Source organism: Vidua chalybeata, chromosome 5 (genome assembly GCF_026979565.1).
Source record: "Vidua chalybeata isolate OUT-0048 chromosome 5, bVidCha1 merged haplotype, whole genome shotgun sequence".
Classification (NCBI taxonomy): Eukaryota; Metazoa; Chordata; class Aves; order Passeriformes; family Viduidae; genus Vidua; species Vidua chalybeata.
In genome coordinates, this window is record NC_071534.1 from 43,524,222 (window position 1) to 43,538,280 (window position 14,059).

The 14,059-nt window shown below is 35.0% G+C and overlaps 1 protein-coding gene across 1 annotated transcript in view; it reads left to right on the top strand.

Annotated features, from left to right (window-relative positions):
- ADAMTS20 (ADAM metallopeptidase with thrombospondin type 1 motif 20) overlaps positions 1–14,059 on the top strand; it is an 86,786-nt gene that overhangs the window by 43,742 nt on the left and 28,985 nt on the right. Inside the window, exons 16-27 of the mRNA XM_053942672.1 lie at positions 2,762–2,857; positions 4,080–4,246; positions 4,356–4,485; positions 5,339–5,465; positions 6,176–6,386; positions 6,879–7,043; positions 7,728–7,892; positions 9,598–9,720; positions 10,569–10,676; positions 11,706–11,870; positions 12,085–12,375; positions 12,693–12,854. Of these exons, the coding sequence (XP_053798647.1) occupies positions 2,762–2,857; positions 4,080–4,246; positions 4,356–4,485; positions 5,339–5,465; positions 6,176–6,386; positions 6,879–7,043; positions 7,728–7,892; positions 9,598–9,720; positions 10,569–10,676; positions 11,706–11,870; positions 12,085–12,375; positions 12,693–12,854 (1,910 nt within the window). The remainder of the gene's footprint in view (positions 1–2,761; positions 2,858–4,079; positions 4,247–4,355; positions 4,486–5,338; positions 5,466–6,175; positions 6,387–6,878; positions 7,044–7,727; positions 7,893–9,597; positions 9,721–10,568; positions 10,677–11,705; positions 11,871–12,084; positions 12,376–12,692; positions 12,855–14,059) is intronic.

Consider the following 14,059-nt stretch of genomic DNA (forward strand, 5'->3'; position numbering starts at 1 on the left):
GAGATTGCTGCTGAAGAGGAAAGTATGCCAAGTATCCTGTTGGATTTTCTTTTCCCCTGGCAGAAGGCACACACCCACTGAAAATTACCAAAAAATTTATACAACTACCATACAAATACATGTATTTTTTCTTGTGTCTGTCCTAAGAAGTTGCTTATAGATAGTACATGAATTTTGTCACACACACATCTGTTACAAGTCAAGTGACCATGATATGAAACTGCCATTATGCAAATAGGGTCAAGACTGTCACTCTGATTTAATGACTTGCTATTGTTGCAGATTTATTTGCTTCAAATTGAAGTTGGAGGGGAAAAAAGCTCCCATGTTTTGGGATGAGGAAAACCTTGAGTTATTATTTGTTTTTCTAATTAGTGGAATGTTTTAAATTATGTTCAAATTATTGAATTATAGCATATAAGAGATAATACTGAGTTATACCAATGAACAGTATGCTGAACATTTGGGATTATCACAGGGTGAGCTCAGGTAGGAATACAGCCATGCAAACAATAAATTGTACTTAACTTATCACTAAAACTCTCATGTCCAGGGGAGGTCTAAGACATTCCTAGGCTAATGACTGAAGGTATTGTCTGAGGAAATACAATTTTCAAAAAAATTCTGAATTAGGATCACAAGCTAAGTATGGTGATGTGCACTTGATCTTTTTCTTTTAACTCCATTTGGTTCCCTTTCAAACCAAAATGAGCCATTTTACTAATGCAGAATTTGGAATTGATAATAGCAGCCTGTGGAGTGTGCTTATAGTCATGCAGTTACGATGTTGTCAGTAACTGTGTAAACAGTAGTAAAGAAATAATCAAAAATTCATTACAGCAGAATACAAATTTACTTGGCTTCCATTTTAGGAGATGGTACACATTATTACTATGTTGGCTATTATTATTGCATCAAATTAGAGTATCTGAGGCTTTCCTGGACAATGGTCATTCTCATTGTCCTAGTATGTGATTTATTCTCATTGTGTATCCTTGGCAACATACTATGCAGTTTTGTTTATAGTTTCCTCCTGTATTTTTTCTTCTTTCATTCTATTACCACAAGGTCTTCAGTCTATGAGATGAGGGGCTTTTTTAACTGTGTTTTGGTTTTCTTCCCAGTATGTTGAAAGATTGACCAAACTGTGTATTTATCCAGAGCATGCATCTTGTCAATTTGCAATTGCAGTGCTGCCCCCAGCTGGTAAATGTGATGGACCTGTAATTAGATTAAATCTTCATTTAAATGCATGGCATAGTTTTAATAGATTAAAAGCACTTGGAAGTTAATGAATTACTAAATTTGTCATGGCTTAACCCCAGCTGGAACCACACAGCCAGTCACTCACTACCTCCCAGTGGGATGGGAGAGAGAACTGGAAGAATAAAAGTGAGAAAATTCAGATGGTTCAGATAAAGACAGTTTAATAGATAAAGCAAAAGCCATGCACACAAGCAAATGAAGAATTGGTTCACCACTTCCCATGGGCAGGCAGGTGTCCAGCCAGGAAGGCATGGCTCTGTCATGCAAAACAGTGAATTGGGAAGATAAATGCCATCACTCTGAACATTACCCCCTTCCTTCTTCCCCCAGTTTTGGCCCAGCATGGCCCAGCATGATGCCATATGGTCTGGGATATCCCTGTGGTCAGCTGGAGTCCACCTGTATGCCTTCACAACTCCTTGTGCACCCCCAGCCTCCTCGCTGATGGAGTGGGGTGAGAGGCAGAAAAGGCCTTGACTCTCTGTAAGCTGTGCTCAGCAATAGCCAGAACATCCCTGAATTATCAACATTTTCCAGCACAAATTCAAAACACAGCCTCTACCAGCTACTGTGAAGAAAATTAATTCTATCCCAGTCAAATCCAGTACAAAATGAAAAGGATATTGCTGTTTAAATTTTTATCCACAGAGGTGCATCAACTAAAGCCACAGTAATATTGTCAAACACAGTGAAATAAGTGGGAAAAGTTATCAAAATTTTTATTAATACTTCAGATTACATGTTTGTATTTATTATTTGCTTGCAATGTTTGCTGTACTCAGTTTTTCTCAGCCATAAGTATTTGAATTTGTGGTTAGCACCTGTGAGAAATATGTTTGGATTTTTTAACTTAGGTTTATGTGCAGGGCGAGTTTTTTAAAAAATACATCTTGATGCACTTTATTTTGTTACCTGGTGGCAAGGCTACCATAATATTACTTGGAGATATTACAATAAATGATGATTCATTTGTGAAGCATTTGTATTTTGAAGAGAGTGCACTCAATATTTTAAGCAGAAGGTGGATCAAGCATGGCTAGTTTAACATCTGTATCTACCTACCCATATGGCCCGCAACACTGCAATATTTTAGTATTTAAGACTCATTCTTTAGCATGCTGTCTTGAAATACCCTTGGAGAGAAAACCTATTTCAATCACGTAAACAGGGAATGGAGATATTTCATGTTAAGCAACTTACCCAGATTTCTGTAAAAGTTTAAATTTTGAGTAGTCACAGTGTTTAATGAGTCCCTCTTGATATACTTGACTGCTTTCTAGAGTAGTTCTGCTCTCTAGGGATTTTTCTGAATAGATTGAGCTCATGTTAGTGGTAAAGAATTGAATTCATATATCGGAACACAGAACCTAACACTTCCTAACACATGAAGGCATTCAGTATTGGTTGTCTCTGGTGCACTGTAGGGTTTTGTGAATGAAAATGTATTTTCATATTTACTAATACTTGACTATTTTTGTATATAATTAATTTGCAGGTTACAATGTTGTAGTAAATATTCCAAAAGGAGCAACAAACATTGATATTCAACAGCACAGCTACTCAGGGAAACCAGAAGATGACAACTACCTTGGTAAAAGCCTTCTGTGTACAACATTGATGGATAGGTTTTGTGCTTTTGACAGAGATCTTCTCTGGATGTATATTATGAGAAATCTGATAAAGACATCTAATTATTTTGTATATTCATTGGCCTGAGTCTCTCTATAGATACTAGTTTTCAGAAAACAAGTATCTAAATCAGTGAGATGCTAAGGTTTCTAGTTCTTAGATGAGTGTGTTAATTCATCAGAGAATAAGAGTTATAGCACCTTGCATCATTTTGACAATTTTTTACTTTGCTGTCACAATGTTAATTGGAATGCCACAAGTGAGCTGAGGAATAATGCTGGTGTTTGTTGTTTTAAATCTTGGAAGCATTTACTTTGTTTATGAACAAAACAGTCTGACCATCAGCAAACTTACCAGTTGTCTCATATTTTTCTTTTTCTATTATGTCTGGGTCATAAAGAGTATAAAGGTCGTGACATGCTGATAGATTTGCAGGTGTGTGTGGGCAACAAAGAATTCATAAGTACATCCTACCAGAAATCTTGGTTGTTCTATTTCATAGTAGTTACATTGTATCTGAAGTGTCTGAGAAAATATTGAAGCATATTTACCTCCTGTCTCTTCTTCCATTGTCATCCTAGCCAATAAACTTCAGAATTCTCAAAATGTTTTCCTTGTAACCTGCTGCCCAGAAACAACCCTTGCCCCTGACATTAGCTTCCATTTCAAATGTAGTAATGCCCGAATATCATCTTGTGCTACAATTTTTGCCTTATTTTAAAAATGTTTAACTTGTCATAAATCTTTATTATTGCAAATAGGTCATTGTATTAAATTACTATCACAAATGCTTAGTATTTTATTTTTCTTTTCAAGTTTACTTTTAAAACCCAGTTCACTAGAAGTAGCTGTAGTAAATACAAGGATGTGGACTGTAGAATAGGGCAGAAATACCAATAATTATTGTTTCCTTATGCAGTAGCAGAACCTAGCTAAATTTAAAAGTTAGGACTGCAGTCAGCAACTCAGCAGAACAAATATTATTTAAGTACTATAATGCAGAGAAAATCCATGGCTTAGAAAATCCATGACCACTGCTCAGGTGATGATTAGGGTTGAATTCATTAATTTGAAAAGTTTGATGCAACTTTTTACATTGACTAAAATAAATCTATGTGTTGGTGAGATTTTATTGATAGAACCTTTTAACTAAATAGATTTCCAATATTTTATTTCACTTACAGCTTTATCAGATGCCCATGGAAATTTTATCTTGAATGGAAATTTTGTTGTAAGCATGTCAAAAAGAGAAATCAATATACAAGGAGCCATTTTCGAGTACAGTGGTTCAAACAATACAATAGAACGAATTAACAGCACTGATAAAGTTGAAGAAGAACTAACCTTACAGGTGCATGTTTACTTTTCTCAGAAGTTTGAAAATTTCCTATATGATCATTATGTTCATAATTTTATGTTCAAATTCACTGTAAAACAGCTATCATTTTATCTCAATCAAGGTTTTGTGTGTAGGGAATTTATACAACCCTGATGTGCGTTATTCATTCAATGTCCCAGTCGAAGATGGAAGTGATCTGTTTACATGGAATCCTTATGGACCCTGGCAAGACTGCAGCAGGATGTGCCAAGGTATTGTGCAGTATTTTTTTCACCAGAACCAAAGACCTGATGGGATTTTAGGAAAGGATTCATCTTAAGTTCTCTGACTTTTCACCATTACTTGTAAGGAAGAGACTTGTTACCCTCAGTAAACTTTAAGTTCACAGAGCCTTTAAGGACAGAATAGCTTCTGATTTTTGTTTTTGCTATTTTTTGTACTTATTTGTCTTTAATTGTACTTATGCAGTACAATTCTATATTCAAACCTACATTTGGAGACATAGGAGCAACCTTTTATTAAAAAAGGTTGGATCAAATCTCATATGAAATGTGTATATATAAAAGTGTATGTACACAGACAAATACTCTTATTAGTGGGTGCTAAAAAAGCCTGAAAATATGTGATGGTGAGTTTCTTCTGGTTGAATACATGCTCATGTGCTAGAGAAGCTGAACAGCTGTCAACTGTGGTATTTCTCCCAGAACTCCAGATCTTTTAGGTACCCTGTGTTCAAATTTTCTGCTTCTTTAAGGGAAAGATCACAACATCTAAGTTAACATGGTGGTTTAGGAAATATGTTAATTAGCAGGACATACATGATGCATTTGGAATACTTAGCCTGATGAGTAAAAGGACTGTTGCACTTTTGGAGTTCTCTGGAAGTTGATATCCTGTGAGACCACTGTAGGACAGCTGGGAGGTGGAGAAGGTGACTGGGAAAGGTTTTTCACCACCTGAAATGTAGTGAGCTGCACAAAGCAGCATGTTTGTGCAGAATCTGCTGTATGCACCAATCTTAATGGGGTATTTCAGTTCCTAAATGATGACTGGCAGTCTTTCTTATTTTAGCCCTTTATTTACTTCTTCTGATGCTTTTTCAAGGTATTCGAAGAAGAAGAATGACATGTATACGTAAAAGTGATCGTGTGATGGTATCTGATCAAAGATGTGAACTTATACCCACTGTACCAAGTGTCTTTGAGGAGTGTAATACAGAGTGTGAATTAAGGTAAAAATGGTTCCTAACTGATTTATTGTTTGATTTATTATTAACTGAGTTATTGTGTCTAATATGGTTTTATTGATTGACATTGAAACAAGGTAATTCAGATTGCTTTACCCTCTGTCCCTCCATCTCTCTCTACCTTCCTCATCCTTCCCATCTCTCCGTTTCCTTAAATCTGTTGGTGTAATGGCTTTATACATGATATTTATACCTTCAACTCCACACAGAACTAGAGTGCTTTTCTAATTTTTATTGGTAAAGTACAAAATCACTTGCTAGAATTGTGAATCTGTTCTATATATTCTGGCACAAAAACTTGTATTGCTGCATGAAATACGTTTTCCTCCAGAATTCTACCCACAACTGGAAATAATTTGAAACAGACTGGTGTTTTTGCACTCCAAGATAGCCCACACTGAAATATGTAGAGGATGAAGAGTTAGAATTATAGCTTGCATTTTTCAAAGTCACTCAGGAGATTAAGACAAGAGATCCTTTAAATTAAAAAAAGTTCTTTTAAGCCTATGAGCTAAATTCTCTTATAAATTGCTTTGAAAATCCAGTCATGAGATAGAGTTTACTGTTTTATTTGTTCCCTAAAATGCATATCTATATTTACATTATAATTTTTGGTACATTCTCCGAGTACTTTAATTACCATGGTCATATTTTTAAAAATGCAGTTAGCTTTCTACAATGGTTTGTCATTTTAGGTGGCACAGTGTTGGCAAAAGTGACTGTACATCGAAGTGTGGCCCAGGACATCGATCTGTTGAGATCCACTGCATGAAATACTCTATTGCAAGAGGACTCAGTGCTCCAGTGGATGATAAGTACTGTGCTGATCAGCAGAAACCACCAGCCAGAGAACCTTGCCATGGTGACTGTATGTTAAGAAGTTGGCACTACACAGAGTGGTCAGAGGTACAGATTTAAAACTTTATAATTGTACTATTATAGTTCTGGTTAGCATTCATACAAAATTTTTAATTCTCTATATTTTTTTACTTTAACAACTAAAAGGAAACAATTTTTGACAAATACAGATATGTAGAATCAGCTAATACCAGCCTTTATATTTCAGCAACTTCCTTGTGTTTTTATAAGAATGGGTAGCTTGTTTGCAGCTTGGTTTTGGATATCAGCAGTGAACATCTGGTAATTAAAGGTGTATATTTTATTTATTTAATAATTTAGTTCTGTACAATTTTGGTTTTGTTCTTTGGTAGAGCTTTATCTTGGAACTATTATACAAAGTGCTGAATTTATCTCAAATGAACATATTAGCATTCTGTGGATTAAATGGAGGACACTTCTGTCTGGCACAATCATTAATATCTTTTACCTTTAAGACTGATAATGTATTTTGGCCTGGTTTTATTTTATTATTTCCTGTTTCATAACTATGCACCACAGTGTTCCAGGAGCTGTGCAAGAGGTGTCAGAAGCAGAGAAGCTTTTTGTATGAACAACTTGGGACGTCATCTTCCTGACAGAGAATGCCAGGAAATTCCAAGAGTTGTAACACAGAGTTGCAATGAATTCTTATGTCCAAGCTGGTCGGTTACTGACTGGAGTGAGGTAATGAAACCTTTGAAAACTTAAAGTACATTTGGTCCTGGTCATCAATATTAAAATACGCTGCATTAATTGTTTAGGGGTTTTATTTTATTTTGGGCCACATGGTTGTGAAAGTTCTTAAGTCCTATGATTTGTCTGATACACATCACACATCTACGACTGGCATGACAACTTCTGTAAAGCACTCCTAGAATTTATTTTCTTCTTAATATTGTTACATTAAAATGAGGTAGTGAAAATACGTAAAATAAATGTATTTGCAGTAATTTGCATACCTTCCTTTTTTATGAAGCAATGACAACTATACAGCTAACTATTTAACATAATTATATTAATCTGATTATAGGCTAGATGGATATAAACAAATTGTAGACAGTTTAAACGTTTTTCCAGTGACAGCTGTAATATATGCACTATTATTGTATTGGAAATAAATGATCTTCACATAGTTTTCATACTTTGGAGCTTTAGAATCTTAATGGTAATTTCTTTGTATTAACATTTGAGCTGAACTTAAGAGGAAATGAAAAGTTTATTAAAAAATAGGGTTTTTTTGACTACTTACATTCATGGAATATTTTTGTTATTTATGTGACTTTTAAAACCAAACAAGTTGCTAAAAGGAATTGAAGCCTTAATGCAGATTCATGTCTCTGCAAACTGATATTTATAATAATTTTACAGTGTCCTGTGACATGTGGCAAAGGAATGAAGCATCGTCAAGTCTGGTGCCAACTTAATGATGAACAACTGAGAGATGATTTCTGTAACCCAAATGACAGACCAGAGTCAATAACACCGTGTGAACTTCATGAATGTGCATCTTGGCAAGTAGGGCCTTGGGGATCAGTGAGTACATAAGGATTACTGGCTTCTTGTTTTATAGTTCAGGCTATGAGCAATCACAAAACAATACTTTTTAAACATTTTAGTTGAATCTTAAGCAGTTGTTTTAGTTGAATTGAGTCACATGTTTGTTTGCAGGGTCTTATTGGCTATCTAACTTGTAATTTAGGAACACCCATATGCAAGTTAAATGCCTAAAATAGTAATAGATCCTGAGCCTTAATATCAAAGATATTTTGCACATCACCAGAATAATGAAAATGAGGGTACCAAACTGTTCAGATGAATGAGACAGGTAAAAGACCAAATATTTACAGGTAAGTGGGCATATTCAAGAGGTAGGTTCAATTAATGTAGATATCTTCAATCTACAATATACTTCAATCAATCATAGAAATGTATATGCTAATAATAGAGGGGAAAAGGACTTAAAATTTTATTGTTGCATTTTGTTTTTAACTTCAGTGATGTAAGATCTGCTATCTCTTTATGTGAAAGTGCTGTTGAAAAATATGTTCCTGTGTGACACTCATCTAATGTAAACTAGAGTGGATTTAAAATGCTAGAGAAAAGTGAATTAATTTGTGAAGGAAACTTTTGTCAGTAAATAGATGAGAATGAATTAAAAACATAAGGTACTCAACTTCACGTGGCTTTTATAAGATCAGGTTACTCAAACCAATAGAAGATTATTCAGTGTTTCTTGGATGTTAGTGGGAAATCATAACCAAATAGCAGCTGATCTTTATCTTATTACGTACAACCCGTTATTAAAATACAGAATAAATATACCTTTGAAAATTAAGTATATTTTTAATTTAGATATTTCTTTTACTTTTTTACCTTAGAGATAACCACACTGTTTATACATATAATGTATATGTATAATATAATGTAATATATTATAATAATGTAATCTTGTGATCACAAGACTATGACTTTCCATTCCTACAAGCTATATGCAGAAGTTAAATTAAAGTTTAATTCAGACCCATGATAGAATTCTTAGGAATCAAAACCAGTTTTCTGAAATAGCTTGCACAAGTAATTTACCAATCTATGTCACTGGAGCAGAACTTTTCATTGCAGTTGTTCCACTGTACCACCTGGTGATAGCTATTCACAACCAGGTTTTTTACAGGTACTTGTGCTTGAACTACAACATTTATAGGGATAGGATTTGTGTCATAATATTTTCAGCCAACTAATGTTTTAGGTGCCGTCTTTGGGTGCACTCTGGTCAAACTCTGTAGAGAAGGGCTTCTCTCTCTAGAGAAGGACATTTAACAGCTGCAGTTAGTGATTCTTTTGAAGCTACTTCTTACTTCTTCCTTTCCCCTCCTCTACTTTCTCTTCACCAATTTTTATTGCAGAGCATGATGTTATAGAGCATGGATTGTCCCTTTGATCAGGTCAGCTGTTCTGGCAGTGTTCCTTCCCAGTCTCCTGCCCAACCTCCAGCCTACTCACTGCAGGGGATAGAAAAGGGGAAAGAGAGAAATCCTTTGTCCTGCATAAGCACTCTTCATTGGTGTGCTATGGGACACTGGTTAAGTATCTGATAGTCTGCCACAAAGGAAGTTAACACCATCTCTGTAGTCATTCCTATTCATTCTAGAAAGAGTTTTGAAGTAGAAAATGTAATTAAAAATGAACTTTGATTACAAATAGCGCTATTTCAAGTGTATGAAACTGCTGCCTTCAACAGTGCACTGTAACATGTGGACGCGGATACCAGGTGCGCGCAGTCAAATGTGTTACTGGAACGTACCGCATTATTCTGAATGACGACAGGGACTGCAATGCTGCCACTCGTCCTAGAGACAGTCAAGTAAGTTAAATTACACCTCTCTACTTCTCTGTCAAAAGTGTCTGAACACAACTCTTTCCTACTGACTTTATGTGGGAACTCAGAGGACATCATTCTAAAATGAGAACAAAATACTGAAACTCTATGCTTTTCTTCACAAACATCAAATTTTACCTAGGGAATTAAGTAAAAGAAGGGTCATTTTAAGACATGTTTGAAAGTTGGTATGTGATGTTGATAAAGTATATGACTCCAAAGGCCTGTGGTTATTTGGCAGTAGGGGTAGCTCCAACATGTAGAATATTGTAAGGACACTGCCTGGCATCCTGCTTAATAAATAATACCAACTGGCTTCTTTAATAAGCTTCTAAATATAAAATCCAATTAATTGGCGTAGTTTATTTCTGCTTAGATGTGCAAACACTGGGTTTGATTATCCTTTGCATTTTTAATTGTAGTACCTGTTTGGCTACTGACTGAAACTGGGCAAATTTATATTCTCAGTATCTGAAGGTATAAAGGGCAGGATAGCACAGCCACCGTCTTTGCTTGGTCCTTCTGTGCTGCCTGTGGCTCTGAAGCAGGAAACTGCAATGTCTATGCTCCTTCTCTCCAACAAGTTGGCCAAAACTGTTCTTTCTCAACGTGCCAATATTATTGGTTATAGCTAATGCAGTTTTAAGATCGAATGAAATTTCTTTGACACTCCATTTAAAATGAAACAAAGCAATTCAATTAAAGGTCTTTGAATAATTCCAGGGAAAACGTAAAAGATGGTATTTGCATGTTAATTAATGCTAACCTTTGGTTTGCATTTGGCTCTTCCAAAATGTATATTTCAAAATATTCTTTTTTCCTCACCCCCACAGGAATGTGAATTGCCCTCTTGTCCAGAAAATACAAAATTATGGACTACTTCACTTCCTCTAGTTCATGTGGGGAAGGTGACCCAATGGAGATATGGATCATGGACCCCAGTATGTAATATAGCAGTCACACCTTGCAGGGCAGCTGTCTACTCATTCACACATTTTTCCATGAAGCTTTCATTATGATATTTTTCAGACTGAAATCTGCTTGGGATAGATTAAAAAGGAGTTGTAATATTTTCTTAAGAAACTGTTTCTTAAGGAGCAGATAGACATTTCCAGCAAACTGTGTGCTTCAAATTCAACCAGGAAAAATAACAGGAAAAAAAGCAGAATTCTAGGAACTGAGGTTCTGTGTGAAATAGTTTTTGTAAGATTGACAGTGCACTAGGAAGTGTTTTTTTAAATGTAATTGATCCGTTTCTAAGTATTTGGAACATCTTTGATTTTAAAATATTTTTTAAATCTTTTATGTGAGTAGTAAACAGTTGGAGTCTTTAAAGATCTAATTTGACTTTTTTTTGTAAAATAAGCATTAGTAAAACAGTTCCTACATAAATTTTCTTCAATGCAAGGTTTTTATTTTGATAATGTTGAAAATTAGTTTTACTTGATAGCAGTGAGAAAATTTAAAATTATCTATGAAATGTGGATGTGTCTGTTAATCCCTTGAGATATTTAACAAAGCATACAATGCAGTTATATTTTTGCACAGCTATTTTAACTAAATAGCAGTAAAGGGTGCATAAACTGAGGCTACTTAGCAGTTCTTCATTAAGTCCACCTTGAACTTCTCAGCTATAAAGGCATCAGAAGGGGCTCAATGAAATCTGCTAATACAAATGGCAAATGGATTGTTAATATCCGTTTTTATTTTAACAGCTCCTGTAAATATTGCATTCCTGCGTAACAACTAAAGTGTTCTGGAAGTTTCTGATGTTTCTGTCACTACTTGCAAATGTGTAATTATTCCATGTTATAGTTTAAATGCTCTTTATATACACTGAAATGCTTCATGAGAATTAAGGCCACGCAATTCAGTTCCAGGCCAACAGAAACTATGTTAGTATTTTAGATGCTTGCATGATCTTGTTTTAGTCTCCTAAAGTGTGATGACTTTGAATTTTTCACTGACAGTGCTCTGCATCCTGTGGGAAAGGTGACCGTGCTCGCTATGTGAGTTGTAGAGATGCTCATGGAGAGATAGCAGATGAATCTTTGTGTGCCCATTTACCACGACCAGCTGAAATTTCAAGCTGCTTTAGCCCATGTGGAGAGTGGAAAGTTGGAAATTGGTCCCCTGTAAGTATTAATTGTAACAATTTTTTAATGTGTGTGTTTAGATTATTGGCTAAGTCTCTGTTTAGAAATAGAGAGTTCATTTTTTTTTTTTTTGCAAGTGATTGAAATTGCGTCCCTTGAAAAAGTTCTTGTTCTTGTCGAAAGTAAATAGAAATGTATTTGATTATTAATCATCAATGTTCTGTGACAAACCCTGTGTTAATCTTTCGGTCAGTGCACAGTTACGTGTGACAGTGGAATAGTAACAAGACAAGTCATCTGTGTCAATTATCATCAGCAAATCAATGAGAATTACTGTGATCCTGAAGGCCGACCTCCTAAGGAACAAGAATGTAACATGCCACCCTGTCCACCAGTTTATCATCATGTTCCAAAAATATATGACCATCCAAGCCATTTTCCAGAAATAGGTTACGTCCCAATACACCCTCCACAAGACAATTTAAACCAGTGGAACCGTCCTTCTGTGGGAGGATATCAATGGAGAACTGGACCCTGGGGAGCAGTAAGAAATTTTTTTAGAATATATTAATTTGTTCTGTCTCATGTGTATTAACATTTCTAGAAAAGTTATTGCAGTACAGATTTGGTCAAAAAGAGAAGCACATTCATTTTTAAAAGTATTGTTATTCTTGTTCTTACTGTTATTCAGAATATATTAAATTCATGATTTCAAATATAAAATACTTCTACATAGTAATCATTTTTATTTGAAGATTTCAGTTTTGAAAGTTAAGGTTTATAACCAAGCTGTTTTAACCAACATATTTTACATTTCTTTGATCATGCAATGGCAAAATGTGTGTTTACCTGTTTTGGTAGTGCTCTAGTACTTGTGCAGGTGGATTTCACCGCCGAGTCGTAGTATGTCAAGATGAGGAAGGAAGAAGTGCCAGTAACTGTGATGAGGCAACAAAACCTTTAGAGTCGAGACACTGTGATTCTGGACCCTGCCCACAGTGGAACTTTGGGAACTGGGGAGAAGTAAGAGCATTTCACTTACAAAGGGGAACATTGCTACATAAGCTTAGAAGTAGAAACATAATTATGTGATTGTGAGTGGAACTGAACACCTTGTTTTTACTTATTTAATAGTTTAAAATTTAAAAAGAATGAGTTTCAACCTGTTTATCTAAACTTTATTCTTTGATCAAATCCAGAACTGTAGTGGAAATATGAGTAATATAAATATACATCCAAAAGAAGTAAGTATGATATAAGGCTAAGGATATGCAACGTCAACAAATCATATAGTTGTTGTACAACATGTATCTTGAGACACAGAAAATCATATTCTGTTACAAAAAGCTGGATTGTATGCAGAAAAATCACAGTGCAATGGCTAGTCTAAGAAAAAAAATAAGTATAGAAACTGTAGAGAAATTTTATTCCATGTAATTTCATAGGTACTAACAATAGTACCTGCAAGTAGTAGTGGCTACAGGGTTGTAGTTACAAATTAGAAGTATGGAGATAGGATCATGCATCTAAAAGTTGTGCCTGGTTAGAACATTTTGATGACACATATGGTGTTATTGGATATGTTATTCTCCATGCTGTGTGATGTCATATCTTGACCACACATTCCTGCTCAAATGCTACAGAAGGAGTTAAAGCTTTTTTTTTTTTTTTTTGCATTTATTCTAATCTAACCTCTTGTGATTCTTTCCCACTTTTCTTACTTTTGCAAATCAGTTACTGGAATTGAAAAAAGAAGAAAAATTGTTTGAGTGACTTTCTTGGTTTACTTTATTTTCTCCTTGTTTTGGCCAGACTTAGCCATTCAGTTCTTAAGATCAGTCTAAATGTCATATTTTTTTCTGTCCACAGCCATAGACTTGGGATATAGTTCATGCAGATGATACAGTTTTTTTCTAATTTAGAATCCTTGAGAATACAGTAAAAATATTTGAACTATTATAGATTGGCTTTAAGAGCTCATTAGGAATGAGAACTGGTATTGAAGTATTACAGGCTAACTGAAACCCAGGAAACACATCCTACAAGTATTTTACACTCAGTCTGTATAAACTGGACTATGTAAAAGTGTGCCAAGTATCTGAGTTTTCTGCCACTGTCTGCCAGGGAAACTACTTTTAAGACAAATTTCCATCTTTTCCTCGTATTAGAGAAAGACATACATGCACATTTATTCTCACAATTACTTCTCCTTAATGGAGTGTCTGTAA